Consider the following 22,841-nt stretch of genomic DNA (forward strand, 5'->3'; position numbering starts at 1 on the left):
GTTTCAGCAGAAGGTTGTTGAGATGGTTCTAATGGCGCAGAGAATTCACCCTCTTTGGCAGGGATATATATATATATATATATATATATATATATATATATATATATATATATATATATATATATATATATACATATACATCACCTCTAGGGCCCCCCCAACACCGCACCACCTCCAGACCCCCCCCCCCCCCCCCCACACACACACACACAGCATCACCTCCAGGGCCCCCCCAACACCGCACCACCTCCAGACCCCCCCCCCCCCCCCCCCCCCCCACACACACACACACACACAGCACCACCTCCAGACCCCCCCGCACTGCCTCACATCCAGGTCCCCCCACACCGCATCACCTCCAGGGCCCCCCAACACCGCACCACCTCCAGACCCCCCCCCCCCCCCCCCCCCCCCCACACACACACACACACACACACAGCATCACCAGGTGTGTCCACCAGGTGGCGCAGCGACTTCTGCGTCAGCAGCAGCAGCAGAAGAAGAAGAAGTTCGGGCTGCATGGCCTGGTCTGGACCGAACCTGTCAGAAGTTCGGACGGCAGCTCGGTGGGAGAAAGCGCGTGAAATGCGCGTGAAGGTGCGTGTTTGTGTGGCATCGTGTCGGACCCGCGCGGTCCGTCTCGGATCTGGTCCGCTTCTAAGCAGGACTGCGTGTTCTCCTCAGACCAGGATCTGTTTACCAAGTAGAACTTTTCTGGGTCACACGCGCGCGTGCGAGCGGAACCGCAGCACGAGGGACGGGCACATCGGAGGCGCGTGCACGAGGGTGCTCGTCTAAGTTTGTGTTGGAAATAAAAACATAAAGTTCTTAAAACAAAGTAAAGAGTTTCAGTAGAACCGATGATGAAGATGTGTCTGATCCATCATCATCACGTGTTGGACCGGACCGTCTGGCCTCCAGGGGAGGAACCGCCGGTTCTGACCCGGTCCGGACCGTCTGGCCTCCAGGGGAGGAACCGCCGGTTCTGGCCCGGTCCGGACCGTCTGGCCTCCAGGGGAGGAACCGCCGGTTCTGGCCCGGTCCGGACCGTCTGGCCTCCAGGGGAGGAACCGCCGGTTCTGGCCCGGTCCGGACCGTTTGATCGAATCATCTGATGATGAACGAGACCTAAAGCTTCAGCAGGTTCTGGGGATCCGTTTTACTGGTGGTGAACTGGGACCAGTCTCCACCAGTCCAGCAGCTTCTGGTTGTACTGGGAGGTCAGGGGTTAAACTTCTCTGCTGCGCGTCAGAAAGTCCAGTTTCCTGAAGCAGTTGTTGCGGTCCGGACTCAGCTGGGTCGGGCTCGGCTCTGCATCCAGGTGGTTCTGGAACACGGCGGCGTCGTGGCTGCAGGTGGAACGGTGACAGAGCTGCTGGATCTGCAGAAGGTTCTGGTCCGTGAGAAAAACAGAACCGTTTTCATCGTTCATGTTTTCTTCAGACGAGCAAAAATGTGTGTTTCCGGTCAGAGAGCCGGGAACGCTCCCGGCGGGGTGTCTGGAGGTGGTTCACAGTCATGTTGGCTCCAGCAGACCACATTATAAAAAGTGTTTTTTAATCCATCAGAATTCCCTGCAAAGCTGCTCTCATTCAGTCTGACTGGACTGTAAGAAGTTCATGCGTCTCCTCCACCAGACATGCATGATTATAGTACATCTTCATACCAACAAGGCCTGCAGGAACAGCATGATCCTGGTCTCTACAGAAAGCTGACCACGTCTGAGGCTACAACAGAAGCGCCAGATTGACATGAAATGAAAAGTACTTTATTAATCCCAAAGGGAAGTATTGTAGTATATAATAATAATTAACTAGAGGAGGTCTTGTTCCGGAGGCTGATGGTTGCTGGCAGGAATGATCTTCTGTATCTTTCAGTCTTGCATCGGACCTGAAGAAGCCTCTCACTGAACACACTTTGTTGTTTCATCACTGTGTTGTGGAGAGGATGTGAAGAATCCTCCATCATCTTCATCAGCTTGTGCAGCATTCTTCTTTGGACAATCAGCTCCAGCGGCTCCAGAGTTACTCCAAGCACAGAAGCAGCTTTCTGGATCAGTTTGTTGATTCTCTTCAAGTCTCTGGTTCTGACGCTACTACCCCAGCAGATGCTGCAAAGCTGACTGCACTCTCCACAACAGACTTCTAGAAGATATGCAACATCTTGGTGCTACTACCCCATCCATAGCCTGTACATAAAAAGATGGGCGGAGCCTCTGTGACATCACCTGTAGGTTTCTGAAGAGCTGAATTGAAGCTCGGTGGGAGGTTCCTACCATCACCATCTTAGCAGGGGCATGCGTGTCGTCTCGCCCGGAAAATAGAAATATGGGCAAAGAGGTGGAGCTGAGAGGGGGGCTGTGAGCGTCATGGTGGATGATTGACATCAAGCGAACTCAGAGCTTTCTGTAGCTAAGAGCTAACCGAGCTAACCCCAAGATAACAGGAGCTAACCAGCTAACGGAGGTAAGCGGGCTAAAGCTAAGTCACGTTGTTAACCGGCTAAAAACCGTGGTGGTTCTACGTTCTTCTGACTTGAAGCGGGAGATTGGGTACCTGTCAATCAAAAGGACACGCCCCTAAATATACCGAATTTTGAGATTAAATTACATTTAAACCTGACCTTTTAAACCTAAAATGGATTTTTGAACCAGGCTGTAAACATGTTTATTTCTGCTGTAAACATGTTTATTCCTGCTGTAAACATGTTTATTTCTGCTGTGAAGTTGGTCTTTTTAACATGGGAGTCTATGGGGATTTGCTCTGTTTTGCAGCCCCTAGTGGATGAAGGGGAAACTGCAGTTTTATACACTTCGGTATAGGCTTCACTTTCAACCGCCGGAGGTTGCTGCTTGACCCCAGCAGATGCCGAGGTGTTTCCTTGCTTGTTGAGGTGAGCCAGTAAGAGTCTCTCCAGGACTTTCATGATGTGAGATGTCAGGGCAACTGGTCTGTAGTCACTTGGTTCAGCTGGTTGTGTTTTTTAGACACTGGAACAAGGCAGGAGGTTTTCCACAGCACTGGGACTCTATTTTGTCTCAGACTGGTGTTGAAAAGGTGCTGGAGAATCAGACATAGTTGTTCTGAGCAGGTCTTGAGAACTCTGGGACTGACACCATCTGGACCTGCAGCCTTGTTCTGGTTCAGTTTCTCAAGTTGCTTCTTAACCTGATTGCAGGAGACAAACAAGGTGGAGGTCTCAGGATGTCCTGATGTGGAGGGAGATGAAGCTGTGTTCTGGTCCATGACTGAGCTGCAGGGTGACAGATTGGAGGCGTGACAGGAAAGCAGTGGGCTTATGGAGGTTGTGTGGTCTGTTGGGCTGGAGGTAGGGGGTGAACTGAACCTGTTGAAGAATATGTTCAGCTCATTAGCTCTGTCCAGACCTCCATCAGGCTGGTCCCCCTTTAACTTGAAGCCGGTGATCTTCTTCATTCCAGACCACACATCCCTCAGGTTATTCTGCTGGAGCTGACTTTCTAACTTCTTCCTGTAGTCCTCCTTGCACTTCTTAGTTTGTGTTTTAAGTTGTTTTTGTGTTGCCCTCAATAACTCCCTGTCTCCATCCCTGAAGGCTTTCTTTTTGATGTTCAGCAGCTTTTTCAGGTCACTGGTGATCCAGGGTTTGTTATTGGGGAAGCACCTCACTGTTCTTGTTGGGACGATGCTGTCCACACAGAAGTTTATGTAATCTGTCACACACTCAGTCATGGCGTTGATGTCGTCTCCATGAGGTTCACAGAGGACGTTCCAGTCTGTAGCCTCAAAGCCTCCTCTAAGAGCATCTTCAGCTTCAGCAGACCAGATTTTGATAGTCTTTGTGATGACTGGTTGCTGCTGAACGATGGGCTTGTAGGTGGAGGTGAGAAGAACCAGATTATGGTCAGATCTTCCTAAAGGAGGCAGGGCAGAACAACTGGATCCATTATTCATATTTGCATAAAATAAGTCCAACATCTTATTTTCTCTGGTGGAGCAGCTGACAAACTGCTGGAATGTTGGTAGAGTTGCAGAGAGGGAGACGTTGTTGAAGTCTCCGGAGATCGCCATGAATGAGTTTGGATGCTGTGTTTGTAGCCGAGCAACGACGGAGGTGATGACGTCACAGGCTGTGTCTGGTGCGGTACCAGGTATTATATAAACCGCTACCAGAATAACACAGGTAAACTCTCTGGGTAAATAATATGGACGGAAGCTCACAGCTAACAGTTCCATGTCCCTTGTGCATATCTTCTCCTTGACAGTAACATGTCCAGGATGACACCAACGCTGGTTAACCAGCACTGCAATTCCACCACCCTTTAGCTTTCCGCTGTGTTGTCTACTGCGGTCTGCACGGACCGTTTTAAAGCCCGGTACAGACACATTACAGTCAGGGATGTGTTCATGCAGCCATGTCTCGGTGAAGCACATAATACTGCACTCTGTGTATTCTTTCTGAGACCTTGTTAGCATCTCCAGCTCGTCCGTTTTGTTAGCTAGCGATCTCACATTACCCATGAGGACGGTCGGTAGAAATGGTTTAAATCTCCATCTCTTTCTCCTCTGTCTGACTCCCGCTCTGCATCCTCTTCTTTCGTTTCACCTCCATCAGGATTTGATGTGTTGTTTTCTCTAATAATCCTGATTTGGGAGAGGTTAATCAGTTGATCCAGATTGTAAACAAATCTTTCGTTGCCATGGAGACTCATCATAACAAGCCTTGAAAGAGCAAAAATGTGCAGAAAAATCTTCCTTGCAGCACACCCTCCGAACCGGCATGAAATCCTCAGAAAAAAAGACCTAATTTGAGGTCATATCTATGTGAGAAGAGTTTGTACTTTAAAAAAAAAATCAAGATAGCAAGTCAGAGCTACTACAATTTGCTGCCATCAGACGGCGCAACCCGCAATCCTGAATCCAGATACGTGTTACTGTGTCGGAGTAAATTCACCTGCAACATGGGAGGAAATGGAAATATTATCTCCTCCTTAAAGGAAGCCTCATTCCTGTCAGTGAAAACCAGCAGCCCAGTCCATCTCTGAGGAGCATAGTCCCTGGACTCAGTAGTCCTGGAAGTTTCTCCATCATCCCGGAACGTTCGGACGTTGCCTTCTGTTCTGAATGTTATGATTGGCTGCTGTGAGGTCCGCAACGTATTTAAATTCAGCGTTATTGGAGAAGAGCTGCCGATGTTGATAAGGAACAAACAAACAGTTCTGGTTCCTTTTCTGATGCACATTATGAATTTTTTCTGCGTGTCGTTCTGCTTCTAATTTGATGTTTTTCTTGATGAATTCAGCAGGTTCTGTTCGTGGACTGAACAGGGGACTGAGACCTGAACGGATCTCACAGGGCGCTGCTGTTACCCTCCCTGAATTCCTTTTCCTGACCCGCTCTGAAACACGTCTCCAACCATGAATGAAGTCAGTATCGTCAGAGAGGGATGGCTTCATAAAAGAGGTGACTGACCCGATTAAACCACGTGTTTATTTAAAATCCCACTGAAAGTCCCTCATGTGTCCTGATCTCAGGTGAATACATCAAAACATGGAGGCCTCGGTATTTCATTCTGAAGAGTGACGGCTCCTTCATCGGCTACAAAGAGAAACCCGATCTGAGCGACCAGACTTCTCCACCGCTCAACAACTTCTCAGTGGCAGGTCAGATGTTTACAAGCTCATTCTGACCTTATTCTCAGATGAAATCCTGCAAACTGAAACTGGGAGGACTTTCTTCTGCAGAATGCCAGCTGATGAAGACCGAGCGACCCCGACCCAACACATTCGTAATCCGTTGCCTTCAGTGGACCACCTTCATTGAACGTACCTTCCACGTGGAAACCAGTGCAGAGAGGTAAGAAGGGAAGGACATCAGACTGCTGGGTGACGTGGTGCCTGACCAGTCCTGGTCCGTGTCTTTCTCAGAGAAGAGTGGATGCATGCCATCCAGTCTGTGACAAACGGTCTGAAGATGCAGGAGGAGGAGGAGGAGGAGCCTATGGACGTGTTCGGATCACCGTGTGAGAGCAGCCTGGAGGAGATGGAGGTGGCCATGTCCAAGAGCCGCAGCAAAGTGGTGAGAGGACCAGTTTCTACTGAAACCAGGACCAGCGAAATGCTGCTGGACCAGCCTGTCTGTCCGGGTGTTTGTGGGATGCTGACACATTTTAGCTGTTTGTCAGAAGTAGTATGGCTTAAAGTGCAAAATCAGTTGGTATTCAGGTCCAACATGGAGGAAGGGTTCAAGACCTGCAGCTCTTTAAGATGCAGCTGTCTGACTTCCAGCGTGGCGTTGAAACGAGTAGCAGCTTAAACCTGGAGCTCAATCCTCCCTTTTGAAATGTAAACCCAGAAAGTGTGAAATTATTTTTTAGAACATGGTGAAGGGGGGGGGGGGGAGGACAGTCTAAAAGAAAATCACAAAGGAATCAGGATTTCATCAGGAATAACTTACTGTCAGAAAAGGAAAAGCGAGCCGAAGCTGCTAGCAGCGACAAAGCTGAACACGAAGACATGGAGGCTATTCAAGCTAATGTTATCTTGGAGATAGAGGCTCTGAAAAAGGAGTATTCTGAGACCAAAGATATTCTGAAAAAAGAACTGACCAATTTCAGAGAAGAAATGAATCAAAAACTCTGCTCTATTGGTCCAAACCTACAAGAAATCAGGGAGAGTTGAAGGGACAGAAAAGCGAACGGCTGAGGTGGAGGAACAGAACGCCGAAACCACACTTTGGAAATCCAGCAGAGTATCCAGACTGGAAGCCAGATCTTGCAGGAGTGATATACGTATCCATGGAATTTCTGAGGAGTCTGAAGGTGATGATTTACAGACTGAACTGGGCCTCTCCGAAACCCTGCTTGGGATTCAGCGGTGCCACCGATCCCTGGCATCTAAACCCCCACAGGGATCAAGCCCAAGATCTGCAATAATCTGCTGCAGGAATATAAAACCAAAGGGAAGGTACTCCGAATCGACTGGCAAAAGAAAGGGATCTGCTTGGAAGGGAAAAGGTGTTCTTTGGAAATGATTACCCCGCTGAAATAGTAAAGAGAAAAGCATACACCGACACAAGAAAGACTCTGAAAGAGAACGGGTTGTGCTTTCAGACCCTGTACCGGCCAAACTCAGCGTCGTTCTGCACTGGTCCACGTGTCTACGACAGCCCAGTGGAGAAGAAAGGATTGAAACCAGACAATCCAAGCACTGAGGCCGCCACCGAACCTGCACCCCGACCGGACCGCGACATCCGGCATGGGAAAAGGCTAGCGCAAGACGGCGCCGGGAATCTCATGAGACAAATTCAGGAAAGACTGAAAGTTTTCCGACGGAGTCCGAACGATGCTTGAGCTGCGTGTGTAAGCAGGTTATTTTCTGAGAGACGGTAAGAGAGGATGTCAGATATGAATATAAGTGTAGTATTTACAAACTGCACATGATGCTCGGAGACTGAAGATTTTTTCTGTCGTTATTACATAATAATCAGACTCCAAGCAGGGAAACGCTAGCCGCCACACTTCGTGCTCTGCTCGGAATTCATCCGTTATTCAGAGATGTCGGCAGGAACTGGTAGGGTCCCCTTGTTGTTAGGGCTTCCCCTCCAAACTTTGAAATGTTTCTAGACTTCAAGAATGGAAGTCACAAAAGTTAATGTTGAAAGAGTTCAGTTAAATGTTAAAATGTTTTATTATTAATGTTCACAGACAGAGGTTCGTTCGTTTTGGTCATCTTGTCAGGTTGGATATTCAGATCAACCTTTTCTGTTGTCAGTCTAAATAAATCACCAAACATTCAAAGTGGTCACTTTAAAACCTTTTAAACTTTAAAATGGGTTCCACAATCCTATTAAAAGAAAACACTTAATGAAATGAAGAGAGAAACTGGACATTGTCCTTCGGCGGGAGACGCACCTCTTCAATACTGAACACGATAAATTGAAAGGAATGGGATTAAAAAATACTTCCTATCCATCAGTTGAAAGAGGAAATAGAAAAGGAGAAGCAATAGTAATTTCACAGAGAGTTCGTTTTACGTTTTCCTCTCAGATCACTGATAAGGAAGGACGTTACATATTGGTGAAGGGTCTCATTGGCGACAAAGAAGTGCTGAATGGTTATAAACACCAGGAAGAAATAAACAGATGATTAAAAATGTTTTTGGCGTAATTGCAACAGAATCCTCAGGCGTGTTACTATGTGGAGGCGACCGGAACACCCTAATGTGCCCGAACATGGATTCCTCAAACAAAATGGGATCAGAAACAGTTTATACTTTAAAAAAAAAAACTTTAAAAAAAAAAAAAAAAAGACTACTCAAGGAAATGGGTATGACTGATATCTGGAGAGACCTACATCCCACCAATAAGCACTTCATATTTTTTTCTTACTCCAACTTGGTGGACTCAAGAACTGATTATTTTTTATGTTCAAGTTAGACAGAGTTAATAAATGTGAAATAAGAATAAGAGTTATTTCTGATCACGCATGCATATACCTAACAATACATCTAGATAACAAGCCCAAGGAAACCTTGTGGAGACTAAACATCAATATTCTAAATGACTCTCAATGCTAAGGATATATAAAGACATGAAAAACTATTTAATCTTCAACGACAGGGAACTGTCTCTCCCAGCATCCTTTGGGATGCTGCTAAGGCCGTTTTAAGAAGTAAACTTATTAAATGGACCACTCAGAGGAAAAAGATAAAGAAATTAGAGATCTGACTGAAAAGCTGAAGTCTTTAGAAAGTGAACATATGATTAACAGAAATCCTGTGGTCCTGCAAAGGATTACAAAAATAAAACAAACTTTAAACAATATTTGTGAAAGTCGGATAGCAGGTAAAGCAAAGTGGATTAAACAAAATTTCTGTGACAATGGCCCTAAACCTAAAAGACTCCTGGCATGGAGAATACGTAAACAGGCAGAGAGGTGCATGCATAAAGTGAACAACCCTTTGAGGCATACTACTCCAACTTGCATGCTGAACCTGAAGCTGCCAAAGTAGCTGACATATTAAAATTCTTGACATCCTTAGATTTACCATGTTTGGGAAAAGAGCAGAACAGACTGATAACTCAGGAAATAACTGATGAAGAAATAAATAAAGCCAGACTGAAATCAGACAAAATGCCAGGCGCTGATGGCTACCCATCCAAATGGTATCAAATGATTAGGGAGGAAATCTTACCAATACTTAAGAGATGTTTTAACTAAGTCCCCAACGGGGAGATCTGCCTGCATCATGGAGAAAAGCAGTCATTTCAGTCCTCCCCAAACCCAGAAAATATCGGACCGAATGTACTTCCTACTGACTGTTATCTGTTCTAAATATTGATTACAGACTGTTTGCATCAATATTAACCAAAATAATGGAGGATATAATTCCGGATCCTATAGACCCCGATCAAACAGGCTTTACTGAGTATGGACAGACTCACGACAATGTGAGACTCTTCATTGTTGACCACATAATAAAGAACAATATAGCATCTGCAGGTATCAGCCTTGATGCGGAGAAGGCTTTTTATTCAGTTCGTTGGGACTATCTGTATCCGACTCTGAAACGTTTCGGCTTTAACAATCAAGCAACTGGATGTCTGACATCTCTTTACAGGTTTCCTACTGGTAGGATTAAAATAAATGGAAATCTGTCCCGACCAGTCTGTCTTGAGAGAGGATGTAGACATGGCTGCCCCTTCGCCCTGTTTATCCAGCCGCTGGTTCAGGCCGTCAGATAAGTTAAAGATATGACAGAGATACATATCAGGCTTGTTTATACGCGGCTGATATCCTTCTGACTCTCTCAGATCCGAGCATAAGCTTGCCTAAATTACTCTCCCTCCTAAAGAGTTTGGGTCATATTCTGGATACAAAGGGAACTTTGACAAAACTCAAACTCTCACTTTTAATTATGAGCCACAAGATAACATTGAAAAGCTATGTAAATTTAAAAAGGCCAAAAATGCAATTAAATAGCTAGGAGTCCAAATTCCAAAAGATCTGTCAACCATATTTGACCTTAATTACACCATTACAACTTCTAATATTCAGGCTGACTTAAACCGTTTGTCTCTACGACCCATGAATATGAGCGAACGAATAGATGCTTTAAAAATAAGCATACTACCTAAATTACTTTTCCTTTCAGTCACTTCCAGTTGAAATACCCCAGAAACAATTTAATTGTTGGAATAGAATGATATTAGCATTTATTTTGGCGGTGGGGGGGCAGATTAAACTTAAGACATTGCAGCTTCTTAAAGAGAAAGGTGGGGGAGCCCTGCCATGTCTGGAAGATTATGAAATGAAATGAAAATACTTTATTAATCCCCAAAGGGAAATCCAATATTGTAGTATATAATAATAATAACTAGAGGAGGTCTTGTTCCGCAGGCTGATGGCTGCTGGCAGGAATGATCTTCTGTATCTTTCAGTCTTGCATCGGACCTGAAGAAGCCTCTCACTGAACACACTTTGTTGTTTCATCACTGTGTTGTGGAGAGGGTGTGAAGAATTCTCCATTGAATTGAACATTTTGGAAACCCGGATGGCTACTTCCCACACGAACATGGTTATCCAGCAGCATGAGAAAACCAGCGGCCAGTGTGTCGCTAAGCACAAACATAAAACAAGGTGCATAAGCACACGAACATGGTTACAATACAAGCAGCAGAATGCAGAGTTGAGTCAGGACACCAGTATTTCTAAGCATTTTCTTTACAAAGCCAGTCTAAAACTACTAGCTCAGATCTCTGGAGGTTGTTTGCTTGGAAAAATATGATAAGATTTTTCATAACACCAAAGAGTGAAAAGTCTGAAAGAAAAAAGCCAGGACATGGTTATTGTTGGAGAAAATGTGGCTCTGTGTCAGCGGATCATTTTCATATTTTTGGGGAGTGTCCTACTGTAGCTAAATTCTGGGTAGATGTGATAGTAGAGATAACAGTAGTAATCAACCTGGAGATGAATTTAGGCTTCAGTACCGATACCTTTTTAACCAGCCGTCAGGACTGGAGAAGCAGGATCGGTACCTTTTACTAATCCTACTGGTCAGCTGTAAAAAAGCTACAACCAGACAATGGCTGAAAACAGAACCACTTTTATTAGTAGAATGGAGAGAAATAGTTCAGGAAATCCAAATAGTGGGAAAAATGACTTTCTTTCCACAAGTTTGAGAATTACTGGGAAAAATGGACAAACTATGTTAACCCGCTGTAATAATTTACCCTGTGTTATTGTTGCCTCCCCCTCCCTCTTTTGTTTTGTCTTTGCTCATGAGTACCCTGGTATAGGATGGTCCGATAAGACATGGGAAGATTGTAGAATCTGTGCCATGAAGAATTTCAATGATGTCACCAAGATATTTTCATTTATATGGGATTCAACAACGCACTCTGGTTTATACTATTTCATGTAACCCATGAAGTATTTTTTTAAAGTTGCACTATGAATGGACTGCCTTTCTTTTTTATTTAATTTTTAATCTTTTTATCCTCATCTGGCCCAGGACGACCCTGTCTGTTATGCCATTCTGCCACGTTATATTTGAGTACCTATCCATATGTGTATATGTACATGAGCGTGTGGATATGTGTATATGTACGGTCAGTATATTCTTTTTGTTCTGTAAAAAAAAAAAAAGAAAAACAATGCAGCTTGGGACGAGACCTAAAATCTATATCATTAATCACTGTACCATTCCAGGGCTCAGAGAAGAAATTCTTAACACATCAAAAATCCATTTATCTTCGCAACGTACAATGCATGGCAGCAGTTACATGTTTTTCTGGGTTTAAAAACACAACTATTAGTTAACGCACCACTTAAAAACAGTCCCAATATTCAAGCGCCCATAGCGGATGGGCTCCTACAAACATGGGTGGGGAAAGGCATTAAAACGGTTGCCAGCTTATATAACAATAATGTGTTTGCCACTTTTTCCCAATTATCTGAGTCTTATGATTTACACAGACATATTTTTTTTTTTCCAAATATCTATAAATCAGAAATTGGCTCAAAAGTCAAATGAAGGAAATTTTTCCAAACAAACCCAACTAATCTTTACTTGAACACCCCAAAAGGACTAACATCATTGTTTTTAAAACTGTGATAGCTTATGATAAATGCTCAACTAAGGCAAAATGCGAGTCTGACCTGGGGTGCACTCATGCAGAAGAAGATTGGAGCAAAATGTTGAATTCAACACAAACAAAATTGGTGTCTACCAAACAGAGACAAATTCAGTTTAACATTTATCACAGAGCATATTACACCCCATATCGACCGAGCAAACTGATGATATCTCTGATAAATGTCAAAGATGTAAAACCTCTGTCAGGAATCTTGTACACATGCTTTGGAGTTGTGGCCAATTACAAATTTTGAATTATGTGATTACGATAACCTGTGAGGCGTGTGGACTGTCTGGAAGCTGACCCAAAGATCTGGATACTTGGAGATGTTCCATCACTAAAACTGCCTCCTGGCAGAAGACAATGTGTAGTACTGGCGGCTACTGCAGCGAAAAAATGCATTCTAAGGAACTGGAAAGCTTCAGACCCATCTACCATGAAACGCTGGCTCAATGAACTGTTGTCTTACTGTACTCCAGAAAAAATTCTCTATGGTGTGAGGGGGAAACAAGCCATGTTTGAACAAACTTGGACACCCTTCCTAAACCTTTTGGCATTACTGGACTCAAGTTATTGACTGATATTGATATCTGGCAGACTTGTAATTTCTTTATTTAGTTCCAGATGGTTGTGTCCACAATGTTTTTCTTGTTCAGGATCGTAGTATCCAGAACTTCGTTCCTGCTCTGGATAGTCGTATCCAGGATGTTGTTATTGTTCTGAATAGTTGTATCCAGAGTGTTTTTCTAGTACTGGATGGTAGTATCCTGTACTGGATGGTAGTATCCAGTACTTGATGGTAGTATCCAGAATGTTGTTCCTGTTTTGTCTAGAATGTTGCTGGGATCCACATCTATCCTTTATATCTTTAAAAACCTGTTGGAAGTTATATGCAGATATTCTGAAAATGGTCCTATCTCACAATGACGAACAATCCTCAACATTCCTGCATCCAGATGCTGATTTGGATCTCTCCCAACATTTAAGGAAATCAAAGTCGGACCAAGACCAGTTCTCAGAAACACATCATGAAAAATCCCATCAGCCATTGTTGGATGGACACATTCATACACATACATGTATGTATGTATGTAGTCATAATGGGACAAAGTTCCCATCTCAGTCAGCATGTTGACGTGAACAGAAACGTGTTAGATTACAAAGCTGTTCTGATGTAGAGGCCGTCTCGTAACGCTGCTAATCCTGCGTCTCATGTCACAAATAGATTTCTGCATGAACAGAATCTGAATTTAAGATTAAATCAAACTTTATATCAAACGCTTTTTATACAAAAGCAGCTCAAAGGGCTTCTCATAATGAACTAATTATGAATGTCTTTAAAACTATGACACACTGAAGTAAGCATCATTTTAGTTAAACACCTGATCACACACTTTCTCACACACACACACGCACACACCAAAACAATGCACACATACACCCCTCCCGCTTTGGCACAAACATGGGTATAAAAGTAGAATTGGCGATAAACATCTGGCTTCCAGCACGTCAGAAACATCCCAACTGGATCTTCTTATCATTCTGTCCTGCCGTTGACGGTAACGGTTGGCCTGGCCAGATGTCATCACATCAGACAGATGTTTTATGTGCTTTTTCAAGTCAAAACCCACGTTTGACACGTTTGTGGGTGTTTTATTTCCCAGACGATGAGTGATTTTGAGTATCTAAAGCTGCTTGGGAAGGGAACCTTTGGGAAGGTGATCCTGGTCAAAGAGAAGTCCACCGGGGTTCATTACGCCATGAAGATACTGCGTAAGATGGTCATAATAGCCAAGGTGAGTGCAGGGGCTTGCATGGACCCGAACGGCTGGTGTGTTCTGAGGGTAAAGCTGGTGTGTTTGTTTGCAGGACGAGGTGGCCCACACCGTCACTGAGAGCAGAGTTCTGCAGAACACCAGACATCCTTTCCTCACGGTAAGAAACATAGGAACATGCTGATTCTCATAGAATCTGGTTCCAGTCTGGTCTGGTTCCAGTCTGGTCTGGTTCCAGCATGGTCTGGTTCCAGCATGGTCTAGTTCGAGTCTGGTCTGGTTCCACCCTGGTCTGGTTCCAGCCTGGTCGGATTCTTGTCTGGTCTGGTTCCACCCTGGTCTGATTCCAGGCTGGTCTGGTTCCAGGCTGGTCTGGTTCTACCCTGGTCTGGTTCCAGGCTGGTCTGGTTCCACCCTGGTCTGGTTCCAGCCTGGTCTGGTTCCAGCATGGTCTAGTTCGAGTCTGGTCTGGTTCCACCCTGGTCTGGTTCCAGCCTGGTCGGATTCTTGTCTGGTCTGGTTCCACCCTGGTCTGATTCCAGGCTGGTCTGGTTCCAGTCTGGTCTGGTTCTACCCTGGTCTGGTTCCACCCTGGTCTGGTTCCAGCCTGGTCTGGTTCCACCCTGGTCTGGTTCCAGCCTGGTCTGGTTCCAGTCTGGTCTGGTTCCAGTCTGGTCTGGTTCCACCCTGGTCTGGTTCCAGCCTGGTCTAGTTCCAGTCTGGTCTTGTTCCACCCGTGTCTGGTTCCAGCCTGGTCTGGTTCTACCCTGGTCTGGTTCCAGGCTGGTCTGGTTCCACCCTGGTCTGGTTCCAGCCTGGTCTGGTTCCACCCTGGTCTGGTTCCAGCCTGGTCTGGTTCCACCCTGGTCTGGTTCCAGCCTGGTCTGGTTCCAGTCTGGTCTGGTTCCAGGCTGGTCTGATTCCAGGCTGGTCTGGTTCCAGCATGGTCTGGTTCCAGCCTGGTCGGATTCTTGTCTGGTCTGGTTCCACCCTTGTCTGGTTCCACCCTGGTCTGGTTCCACCCTGGTCTGGTTCCAGCCTGGTCTAGTTCCAGTCTGGTCTGGTTCCACCCTGGTCTGATTCCAGGCTGGTCTGGTTCCACCCTGGTCTGATTCCAGGCTGGTCTGGTTCCAGTCTGGTCTGGTTCTACCCTGGTCTGGTTCCACCCTGGTCTGGTTCCAGCCTGGTCGGATTCCAGGCTGGTCTGGTTCTAGCCAGGTCTGATTACAGGCTGGTCTGGTTCCACCCTGGTCTGGTTCCACCCTGGTCTGGTTCCAGTCTGGTCTGGTTCCACCCTGGTCTGGTTCCAGGCTGGTCTGGTTCCAGCCTGGTCGGATTCCAGGCTGGTCTGGTTCCACCCTGGTCTGGTTCCAGCCTGGTCTGGTTCCAGTCTGGTCTGGTTCCAGTCTGGTCTGGTTCCAGCCTGGTCTGGTTCCACCCTGGTCTAGTTACAGCCTGGTCTGGTTCCAGCCTGGTCGGATTCCACCCTGGTCTGGTTCCAGTCTGGTCTGGTTCCAGTCTGGTCGGATTCCAGCCTGGTTTGGTTCCAGCCTGGTCGGATTCCAGGCTGGTCTGGTTCTAGCCAGGTCTGATTACAGGCTGGTCTGGTTCCAGCCTGGTCTGGTTCCAGTCTGGTCTAGTTCCAGCCTGGTCTGGTTCTACCCTGGTCTGGTTCCAGGCTGGTCTGGTTCCAGCCTGGTCTGGTTCCAGCCTGGTCGGATTCCAGGCTGGTCTGGTTCTAGTCTGGTCTGGTTCCACCCTGGTTGGATTCTACCCTGGTCTGGTTCCAGTCTGGTCTGATTACAGGCTGGTCTGGTTCCACCCTGGTCTGGTTCCAGTCTGGTCTGATTCCAGTCTGTTCGGATTCCAGGCTGGTCTGGTTCTAGTCTGGTCTGGTTCCACCCTGGTCGGATTCCAGCCTGGTCTGGTTCCACCCTGGTCGGATTCCACCCTGGTCTGGTTCCAGCCTGGTCTGGCTCCACCCTGGTCTGGTTCCAGTCTGTTCGGATTCCAGGCTGGTCTGGTTCCAGCCTGGTCTGGCTCCACCCTGGTCTGGTTCCAGTCTGGTCTGGTTCCAGTCTGTTCGGATTCCAGGCTGGTCTGGTTCCAGCCTGGTCTGGTTCCAGCCTGGTCTGGCTCCACCCTGGTCTGGTTCCAGTCTGGTCTGGTTCCAGTCTGTTCGGATTCCAGGCTGGTCTGGTTCCAGCCTGGTCTGGTTCCAGCCTGGTCGGATTCCAGTCTGGTCGGATCCTAGTGTGGTCTGGTTTTAGCCTAGCTTGGCCTGAGTCTTGCCTAGTTCAACCCTGGCCTGGTTTAAGCCTGGTCTAGATTTAGCCTGGTCTGGTTTGTGCCTTGCCTGGTTTAAGCCTGGTTTGGTTTCAGTGTGATGTAGTTTTAGCCTGGACTGGCTTCACCCTGATCTGGTTTAAGTCTGGTATGGTTTTAGCCTGGTCTGGTTCTAACCTGGTTTGGATTTTGCCTGGGCTGATTTTAGCCTTGCGTGATTTGAGCCTGGCCTGGTTTAAGGCTGGTCTGGTTTTAGCCTGGTCTGGTTTAGCCATGGCCTGGTTTTAGCATTGTCTAGTTCCAGTTTGGTCTGGTTCCTGCCTGGTCTGGTTTTCGCCTGCCCTGGTTATACCCTGGTCTGGTTTAAGCCTGGTCTAGTTCCAGTGTGGTCTGGCTTATTCTGGCCAGCTTTTAGCCTGTTCTGTATTCATCCTGGTCTTGTTTTAGCCGGGTTTGTTTTAGGCCTGCTCTGCTTTTAGTCTAGTATGGTTTAAGCTTGGCCTGGCTTTAGCCTGTCTGGTTCCAAGCTGGTCTGGTTTTAGCTTGGCCTGGCTTTAGCCTGTTTGGTTCCAAGCTGGTCTGGTTTTAGCCTGGCCTGGTTTTAGCTTGGCCTGGCTTTAGCCTGTCTGGCTCCAAGCTAGTCTGGTTTTAGCCTGGCCTGGTTTTTCCTTGGCCTGGCTTTAGCCTGTCTGGTTCCAGGCTGGTCTGGATTGAGCTTGGCCTGGCTTTAGCCTGTCTGGTTCCAGGCTGGTCTGGTTTTAGCCTGGTCTGGTTTTAACTTGGCCTGGCTTTAGCCTGTCTGGTTCCAGGCTGGTCTGGATTTAGCTTGGCCTGGCTTTAGCCTGGCCTGGTTTTAGCTTGGCCTGGCTTTAGCCTGTCAGGTTCCAGGTTGGTCTGGTTTTAGCCTGGTCTGGTTTTAGCTTGGCCTGGCTTTAGCCTGTCTGGTTCCAGGTTGGTCTGGATTTAGCTTGGCCTGGCTTTAGCCTGGCCTGGTTTTAGCTTGGCCTGGCTTTAGCCTGTCAGGTTCCAGGTTGGTCTGGTTTTAGCTTGGCCTGGTTTTAGCTTGCCCTGGCTTTAGCCTGTTTGGTTCCAGGCTAGTTCGTCTGGTGTGATTCTAGTCTGGTGTGGTTTTAGCCTGGCCTGGTTTTAGTTTGGCCTGGCTTTAGCCTGTCTGGTTCCAGGCTGGTCTGGTTTTAGCCTGGCCTGGTTTTAGTTTGGCCTGGCTTTAGCCTGTCAGGTTCCAAGCTGGTCTGGTTTTAACTTTTGGTTCCTGGTTTTGGTTCCAGGCTAGTTCGTCTGGTGTGATTCTAGTCTGGTGTGGTTTTAGCCTGGCCTGCTTTTAGCTTAGCATGGGTTAAACCTGGGCTTGTGAAAAGTGGAATGAATTGAACCGTTAATGAAACGGTTCCATTTAAATGTAAACATGTCAGACGGAACATTTCATGGAAAATATGAGTTGATCTGATGCTGCTGTAAAATGTAGTTACATGTTTGACATCGTTAGCATGTTCAGCATTGTTAGCATGTTTAGCATTGTTAGCATGTTTAGCATCATTAGCATCTCCTCTTCTTCTAACGTCTGGGAGGTGAGGAGACAGCTGCTGGAATGTTGTTCCATCCTGGTCTGGTCCAGGATTCCAGCTGCTCTGCTGGACCTTGTTACTGGATTTCTGCTTCCATGACGCTCCAGATGTTTTATACTGGTGAAAGGTCTGGTCTGATGTAGACCGGTTCTCCTGTCCCACCATGCTACTGGTCTGATGTAGACCAGTTCTCCTGTCCCACCATGCTGCTGGTCTGATGTAGACCAGTTCTCCTGTCCCACCATGCTGCTGGTCTGATGTAGACCAGTTCTCCTGTCCCACCATGCTGCTGGTCTGATGTAGACCGGTTCTCCTGTCCCACCATGCTACTGGTCTGATGTAGACCAGTTCTCCTGTCCCACCATGCTGCTGGTCTGATGTAGACCAGTTCTCCTGTCCCACCATGCTGCTGGTCTGATGTAGACCAGTTCTCCTGTCCCACCATGCTGCTGGTCTGATGTAGACCAGTTCTCCTGTCCCACCATGCTGCTGGTCTGATGTAGACCAGTTCTCCTGTCCCACCATGCTGCTGGTCTGATGTAGACCAGTTCTCCTGTCCCACCATGCTGCTGGTCTGATGTAGACCAGTTCTCCTGTCCCACCATGCTGCTGGTCTGATGTAGACCAGTTCTCCTGTCCCACCATGCTGCTGGTCTGATGTAGACCAGTTCTCTCGTCCCACCATGCTGCTGGTCTGATGTAGACCAGTTCTCCTGTCCCACCATGCTGCTGGTCTGATGTAGACCAGTTCTCCTGTCCCACCGTGCTACTGGTCTGATGTAGACCAGTTCTCCTGTCCCACCATGCTGCTGGTCTGATGTAGACCAGTTCTCCTGTCCCACCATGCTGCTGGTCTGATGTAGACCAGTTCTCCTGTCCCACCATGCTGCTGGTCTGATGTAGACCAGTTCTCCTGTCCCACCATGCTGCTGGTCTGATGTAGACCAGTTCTCTCGTCCCACCATGCTGCTGGTCTGATGTAGACCAGTTCTCCTGTCCCACCATGCTGCTGGTCTGATGTAGACCAGTTCTCCTGTCCCACCATGCTGCTGGTCTGATGTAGACCAGTTCTCCTGTCCCACCATGCTGCTGGTCTGATGTAGACCAGTTCTCCTGTTCCACCATCAGGATGTGGTCCAGCATGGTGGAAGGTCTTCCCTGAAAGAGACGTTGTCTGGATGGGAGAAGATGTTTCAGCATTGATGGAGCTTCCCAGATGTGGAAGCTGCCCACTCCATCGGCACTAATGCAACCCCATCCCATCAGAGATGCAGGCTGATAACAAGCTGGATGCTCCCTCTCCTCTTTAGTCTGCAGGACACGCCGTCCATGCTGTCCACAAACTATTCCACATCTTCATCCAGGTTTCCACTCAGAACATTTTAAATGAGCTTTGGTCCAGAGAAGACGGCGTGTTTCTGGATCCTCTTCACATATGATGGAGCTTTAACCTGCTGGTGTGGATTTCAGCCTGAACTGGGTTCACACTGGTTTCTGGAAGCTTCCTGAGTCCATGCACTGGTTTCCAGTAGAGAATCGTGTCTTAATGCAGTGCTGCCTGAAGACCCCAGCATCCAGTTTGACCTTCCATCTCGTCATATGCTCTGGACCTTTGATTTAAAACGATAAACTGTAGATGGTGATGATACGTTGGTGAGTATTTTCCTGTCCATCTTTCCGTCTGAGAGACTCTCTGAAGTGCAGCCATGCTACTGACGGACCAGATAACCGCTTCAGTTGTGTTTATTTTCTCCTCTCCAGCTGTTGCTCCTGTTCCAACTGTTTAGACGTGTTGCTGCGTCTGACTCAGCTCATTTCTCTAATAAACTCACATTTTCCATGAAACAATCGATGTCTTTACTATCTGACCAGATGTTTATATGATAGCACTAATCTGGATCTCATGGCATTCTTTGTGTTTTTCTACACGACTCAGAGGAACCTGAATGTTGGAATTATGCCTGTGTTATTACATCTATCAGCTAAATGTGAAACAGGTGTGACAGGAAGTTTTAAACTTGAGAATTCTGGTTGGTTTTGCTGTTTTTAAGTTGATTGACCTATAGACCTATATCTAATCTCCCGTTTATGTCCAAAATTCTGGAAAAAATAGTTTCAGCTCAGCTACATGCCCACCTGAGCAGAAATAATTTATGCGAGGAGTTTCAGTCAGGATTTAGAGCTCATCATAGCACTGAGACAGCATTGGTGAAAGTTACTAATGACCTTCTTATGGCCTCAGACAAAGGACTTGTGTCCGTACTTATCTTGCTTGATCTTAGTGCTGCATTTGATACAGTCGATCATAACATTCTGTTACAGAGACTAGAACAGGTGATTGGAATTACAGGTACAGCGTTAAGCTGGTTTAAATCATATTTATCTGATAGACTTCAGTTTGTTCATGTAAATGACAAGTCCTCCTCACAAACTACAGTAAGTCATGGAGTTTCTCAAGGTTCTGTACTTGGACCAATACTCTTCACGCTATATATGCTCCCTTTAGGCAAAATTATTAGACAGCATGGAATAAACTTTCATTGTTATGCAGATGATACTCAACTATACTTATCCTTTAAACCAGATGAAACAAATCAGCCCAATAGGCTACAAAATTGTCTCATAGACATAAAGACTTGGATGTCTAGAAATTTTCTCCTCTTAAACTCAGATAAGAATGAATTAATTCTCGTTGGATCTGAAAAACTCAGAGCTAAATTTTCCGGTTTTGTAATGAACCTGGATGGCATTACTTTAGCTTCCAGTGCTACAGTGAGAAACCTTGGAGTAATATTTGACCCTGACCTGTCCTTTGGTCCACATATTAAGCAGGTTACTAAAACAGCCTTCTTTCATTTACGTAATATAGCCAAAATTAGGGACATTCTGTCTCAGAGTGATGCAGAAAAACTGGTTCACACTTTTGTTACTTCGAGACTAGATTACTGTAACTCTCTATTACTGGGCTGTCCTAAATATGCCCTGAAAAGCCTTCAGCTGATCCAGAATTCTGCAGCCAGAGTCCTGACCAGAACCAGCATGAGAGATCATATTTCTCCAGTTTTAGCCTCTCTTCATTGGCTGCCTGTTGAATCTAGAATAGAATTTAAAATCCTTCTCCTTACATATAAAGCCCTCCACAACCAGGCACCACTATATATCAAAGACCTCATAGTTCCTTTTATACCAAGCAGAGTACTTCGTTCGCAGACTGCAGGCTTACTTGTGGTTCCTAGAGTCTCAAAGAGCCGAGCAGGAGGCAGAGCCTTTGGTTATCAGGCCCCTCTCTTATGGAATAAGCTCCCAGTTAGTGTTAGGGAAGCAGACACCCTCCCCACCTTTAAGACTAGGCTGAAGACTTATCTTTTTGACAAGTCCTATAGCTAGGGATGGTTAGCATCCCTTAGTTATGCTGCTATAGGTTTAGACTGCTGAGGGACATTTCCTGATACACTGAGCTTCTTTCTTTTTCTCTTTATCTCTTTCTTTTACCCCCCCATAACAGTGTAGCATCATTAACATGTATGTCTCCTGTCTCAGCAGGTCTCCCTGGCCGGGAGTAGCAGTTCCTGTTGTCTGTTGTCTTTCTGTCCTCTTCCCCCCACACAGCAGAGGCAGATGGCTGCCTGTCCTGAGCCGGGTTCTGCCGGAGGTTTCCTTCCTGTTAAAAGGGAGTTTTTTCCTTCCCACTGTTGCCAGTGTGCTTGCTCAGGATGGGAGATTGAGTTGGACTCAACTCAATCTGTTGGTTTCCTTATATAGGCTGTTATGAATTGGCTTTCATTATGTTTTCCCCTCTGTCTGTAAAGCGTCTTGAGATGGCATTACCGTGATTTGACGCTATATAAATAAAGTTGAATTGAATTGAATTGAATTGACTTCTGTTTTCCCTTTTAGACTCTAAAGTACGCCTTCCAAACCCACGACCGGCTCTGTTTTGTGATGGAATACGCCAACGGTGGCGAGGTGAGACATGACCCGTCACATCCACGCAGACGCTTTGCACGACTGTTTGACTCCTTCTCTCTGATCGCTCAGCTTTTCTTCCACCTGAGTCGAGAGCGAGTGTTCACAGAGGACCGCGCACGTTTCTATGGAGCGGAGATTGTGTCGGCGCTGGAGTACCTGCACTCTAGCGACGTGGTGTATCGCGATCTGAAGGTGATCCGAGTCTGCACACACACACACACACACACACACACACACACACACACATTTCCGTCTGATTAATGCATGAGCCAGTGTTGGTCTCCGTGTGGACTCCGAAGGAAGCTGACGGCACCAGAAGAAACATGTCTAAAGTGCTTCAAACCTTCTGCCATTTGTCGTGACAGCTGACGAGGAAGAAAACAAGCTCATCTATTGGTTAAGGCTGTTGGTCTATTGGTCCTCGTTGGTCAGCTCAAAACATGGCTGTTTTGGGTCGATCAGCTCCTCCATGTCTGACCAACAGTCACGCCCCCCACCCAGAACCGGTTGTGTTTACCCAGACACGCCCCCCACCCAGAACCGGTTGTGTTTACCAAGACACGCCCCCCACCCAGAACCGGTTGTGTTTACCCAGACACGCCCCCCACCCAGAACCGGTTGTGTTTATCCAGACACGCCCCCCACCCAGAGCCGGTTGTGTTTACCCAGACACGCCCCCCACCCAGAGCCAGTTGTGTTTACCCAGACACGCCCCCCACCCGGTGCCGGTTGTGTTTACCCAGACACGCCCCCCACCCAGAACCGGTTGTGTTTACCCAGACACGCCCCCCACCCAGAACCGGTTGTGTTTACCCAGACACGCCCCCCACCCAGGACCGGTTGTGTTTACCCAGACACGCCCCCCACCCGGTGCCGGATGTGTTTACCCAGACACGCCCCCACCCAGAACCAGTTGTGTTTACCCAGACACGCCCCCCCCACCCAGAACCGGTGGTGTTTACCCAGACACGCCCCCACCCAGAACCAGTTGTGTTTACCCTGAGACACACCCCACCCAGAACCGGTTGTGTTTACCCAGACACGCCCCCACCCAGAACCAGTTGTGTTTACCCTGAGACACACCCCACCCAGAACCGGTTGTGTTTACCCAG

General features: G+C 46.9%; 1 protein-coding gene across 4 annotated transcripts in view; it reads left to right on the forward strand.

The window, feature by feature from the left end:
* The first annotated feature begins 459 nt into the window (after window positions 1–459).
* Window positions 460–22,841, forward strand: part of LOC306761508 (RAC-beta serine/threonine-protein kinase-like) — a 36,221-nt gene continuing 13,839 nt past the window's right edge. For 2 of the 4 annotated variants that reach the window (XR_013771473.1, XM_079247705.1), the window contains exons 1-9: window positions 483–597; window positions 5,281–5,441; window positions 5,513–5,641; window positions 5,723–5,834; window positions 5,906–6,056; window positions 13,781–13,912; window positions 13,986–14,051; window positions 21,658–21,726; window positions 21,799–21,921. Coding sequence is in view for 3 of the 4 variants with exons in the window: in XM_079247705.1 (XP_079103831.1) it covers window positions 5,396–5,441; window positions 5,513–5,641; window positions 5,723–5,834; window positions 5,906–6,056; window positions 13,781–13,912; window positions 13,986–14,051; window positions 21,658–21,726; window positions 21,799–21,921 (828 nt within the window). In the remaining variant the exon portion in view is untranslated. Of the gene's footprint in view, window positions 598–5,280; window positions 5,442–5,512; window positions 5,642–5,722; window positions 5,835–5,905; window positions 6,057–13,780; window positions 13,913–13,985; window positions 14,052–21,657; window positions 21,922–22,841 lie in introns of all 4 variants that reach the window. The other 2 variants (XM_079247704.1, XM_079247703.1) reach the window with 2 other exon arrangements.

This window comes from Telmatherina bonti (assembly GCF_933228915.1).
Source record: "Telmatherina bonti genome assembly, chromosome: 10".
Taxonomy (NCBI): Eukaryota; Metazoa; Chordata; class Actinopteri; order Atheriniformes; family Telmatherinidae; genus Telmatherina; species Telmatherina bonti.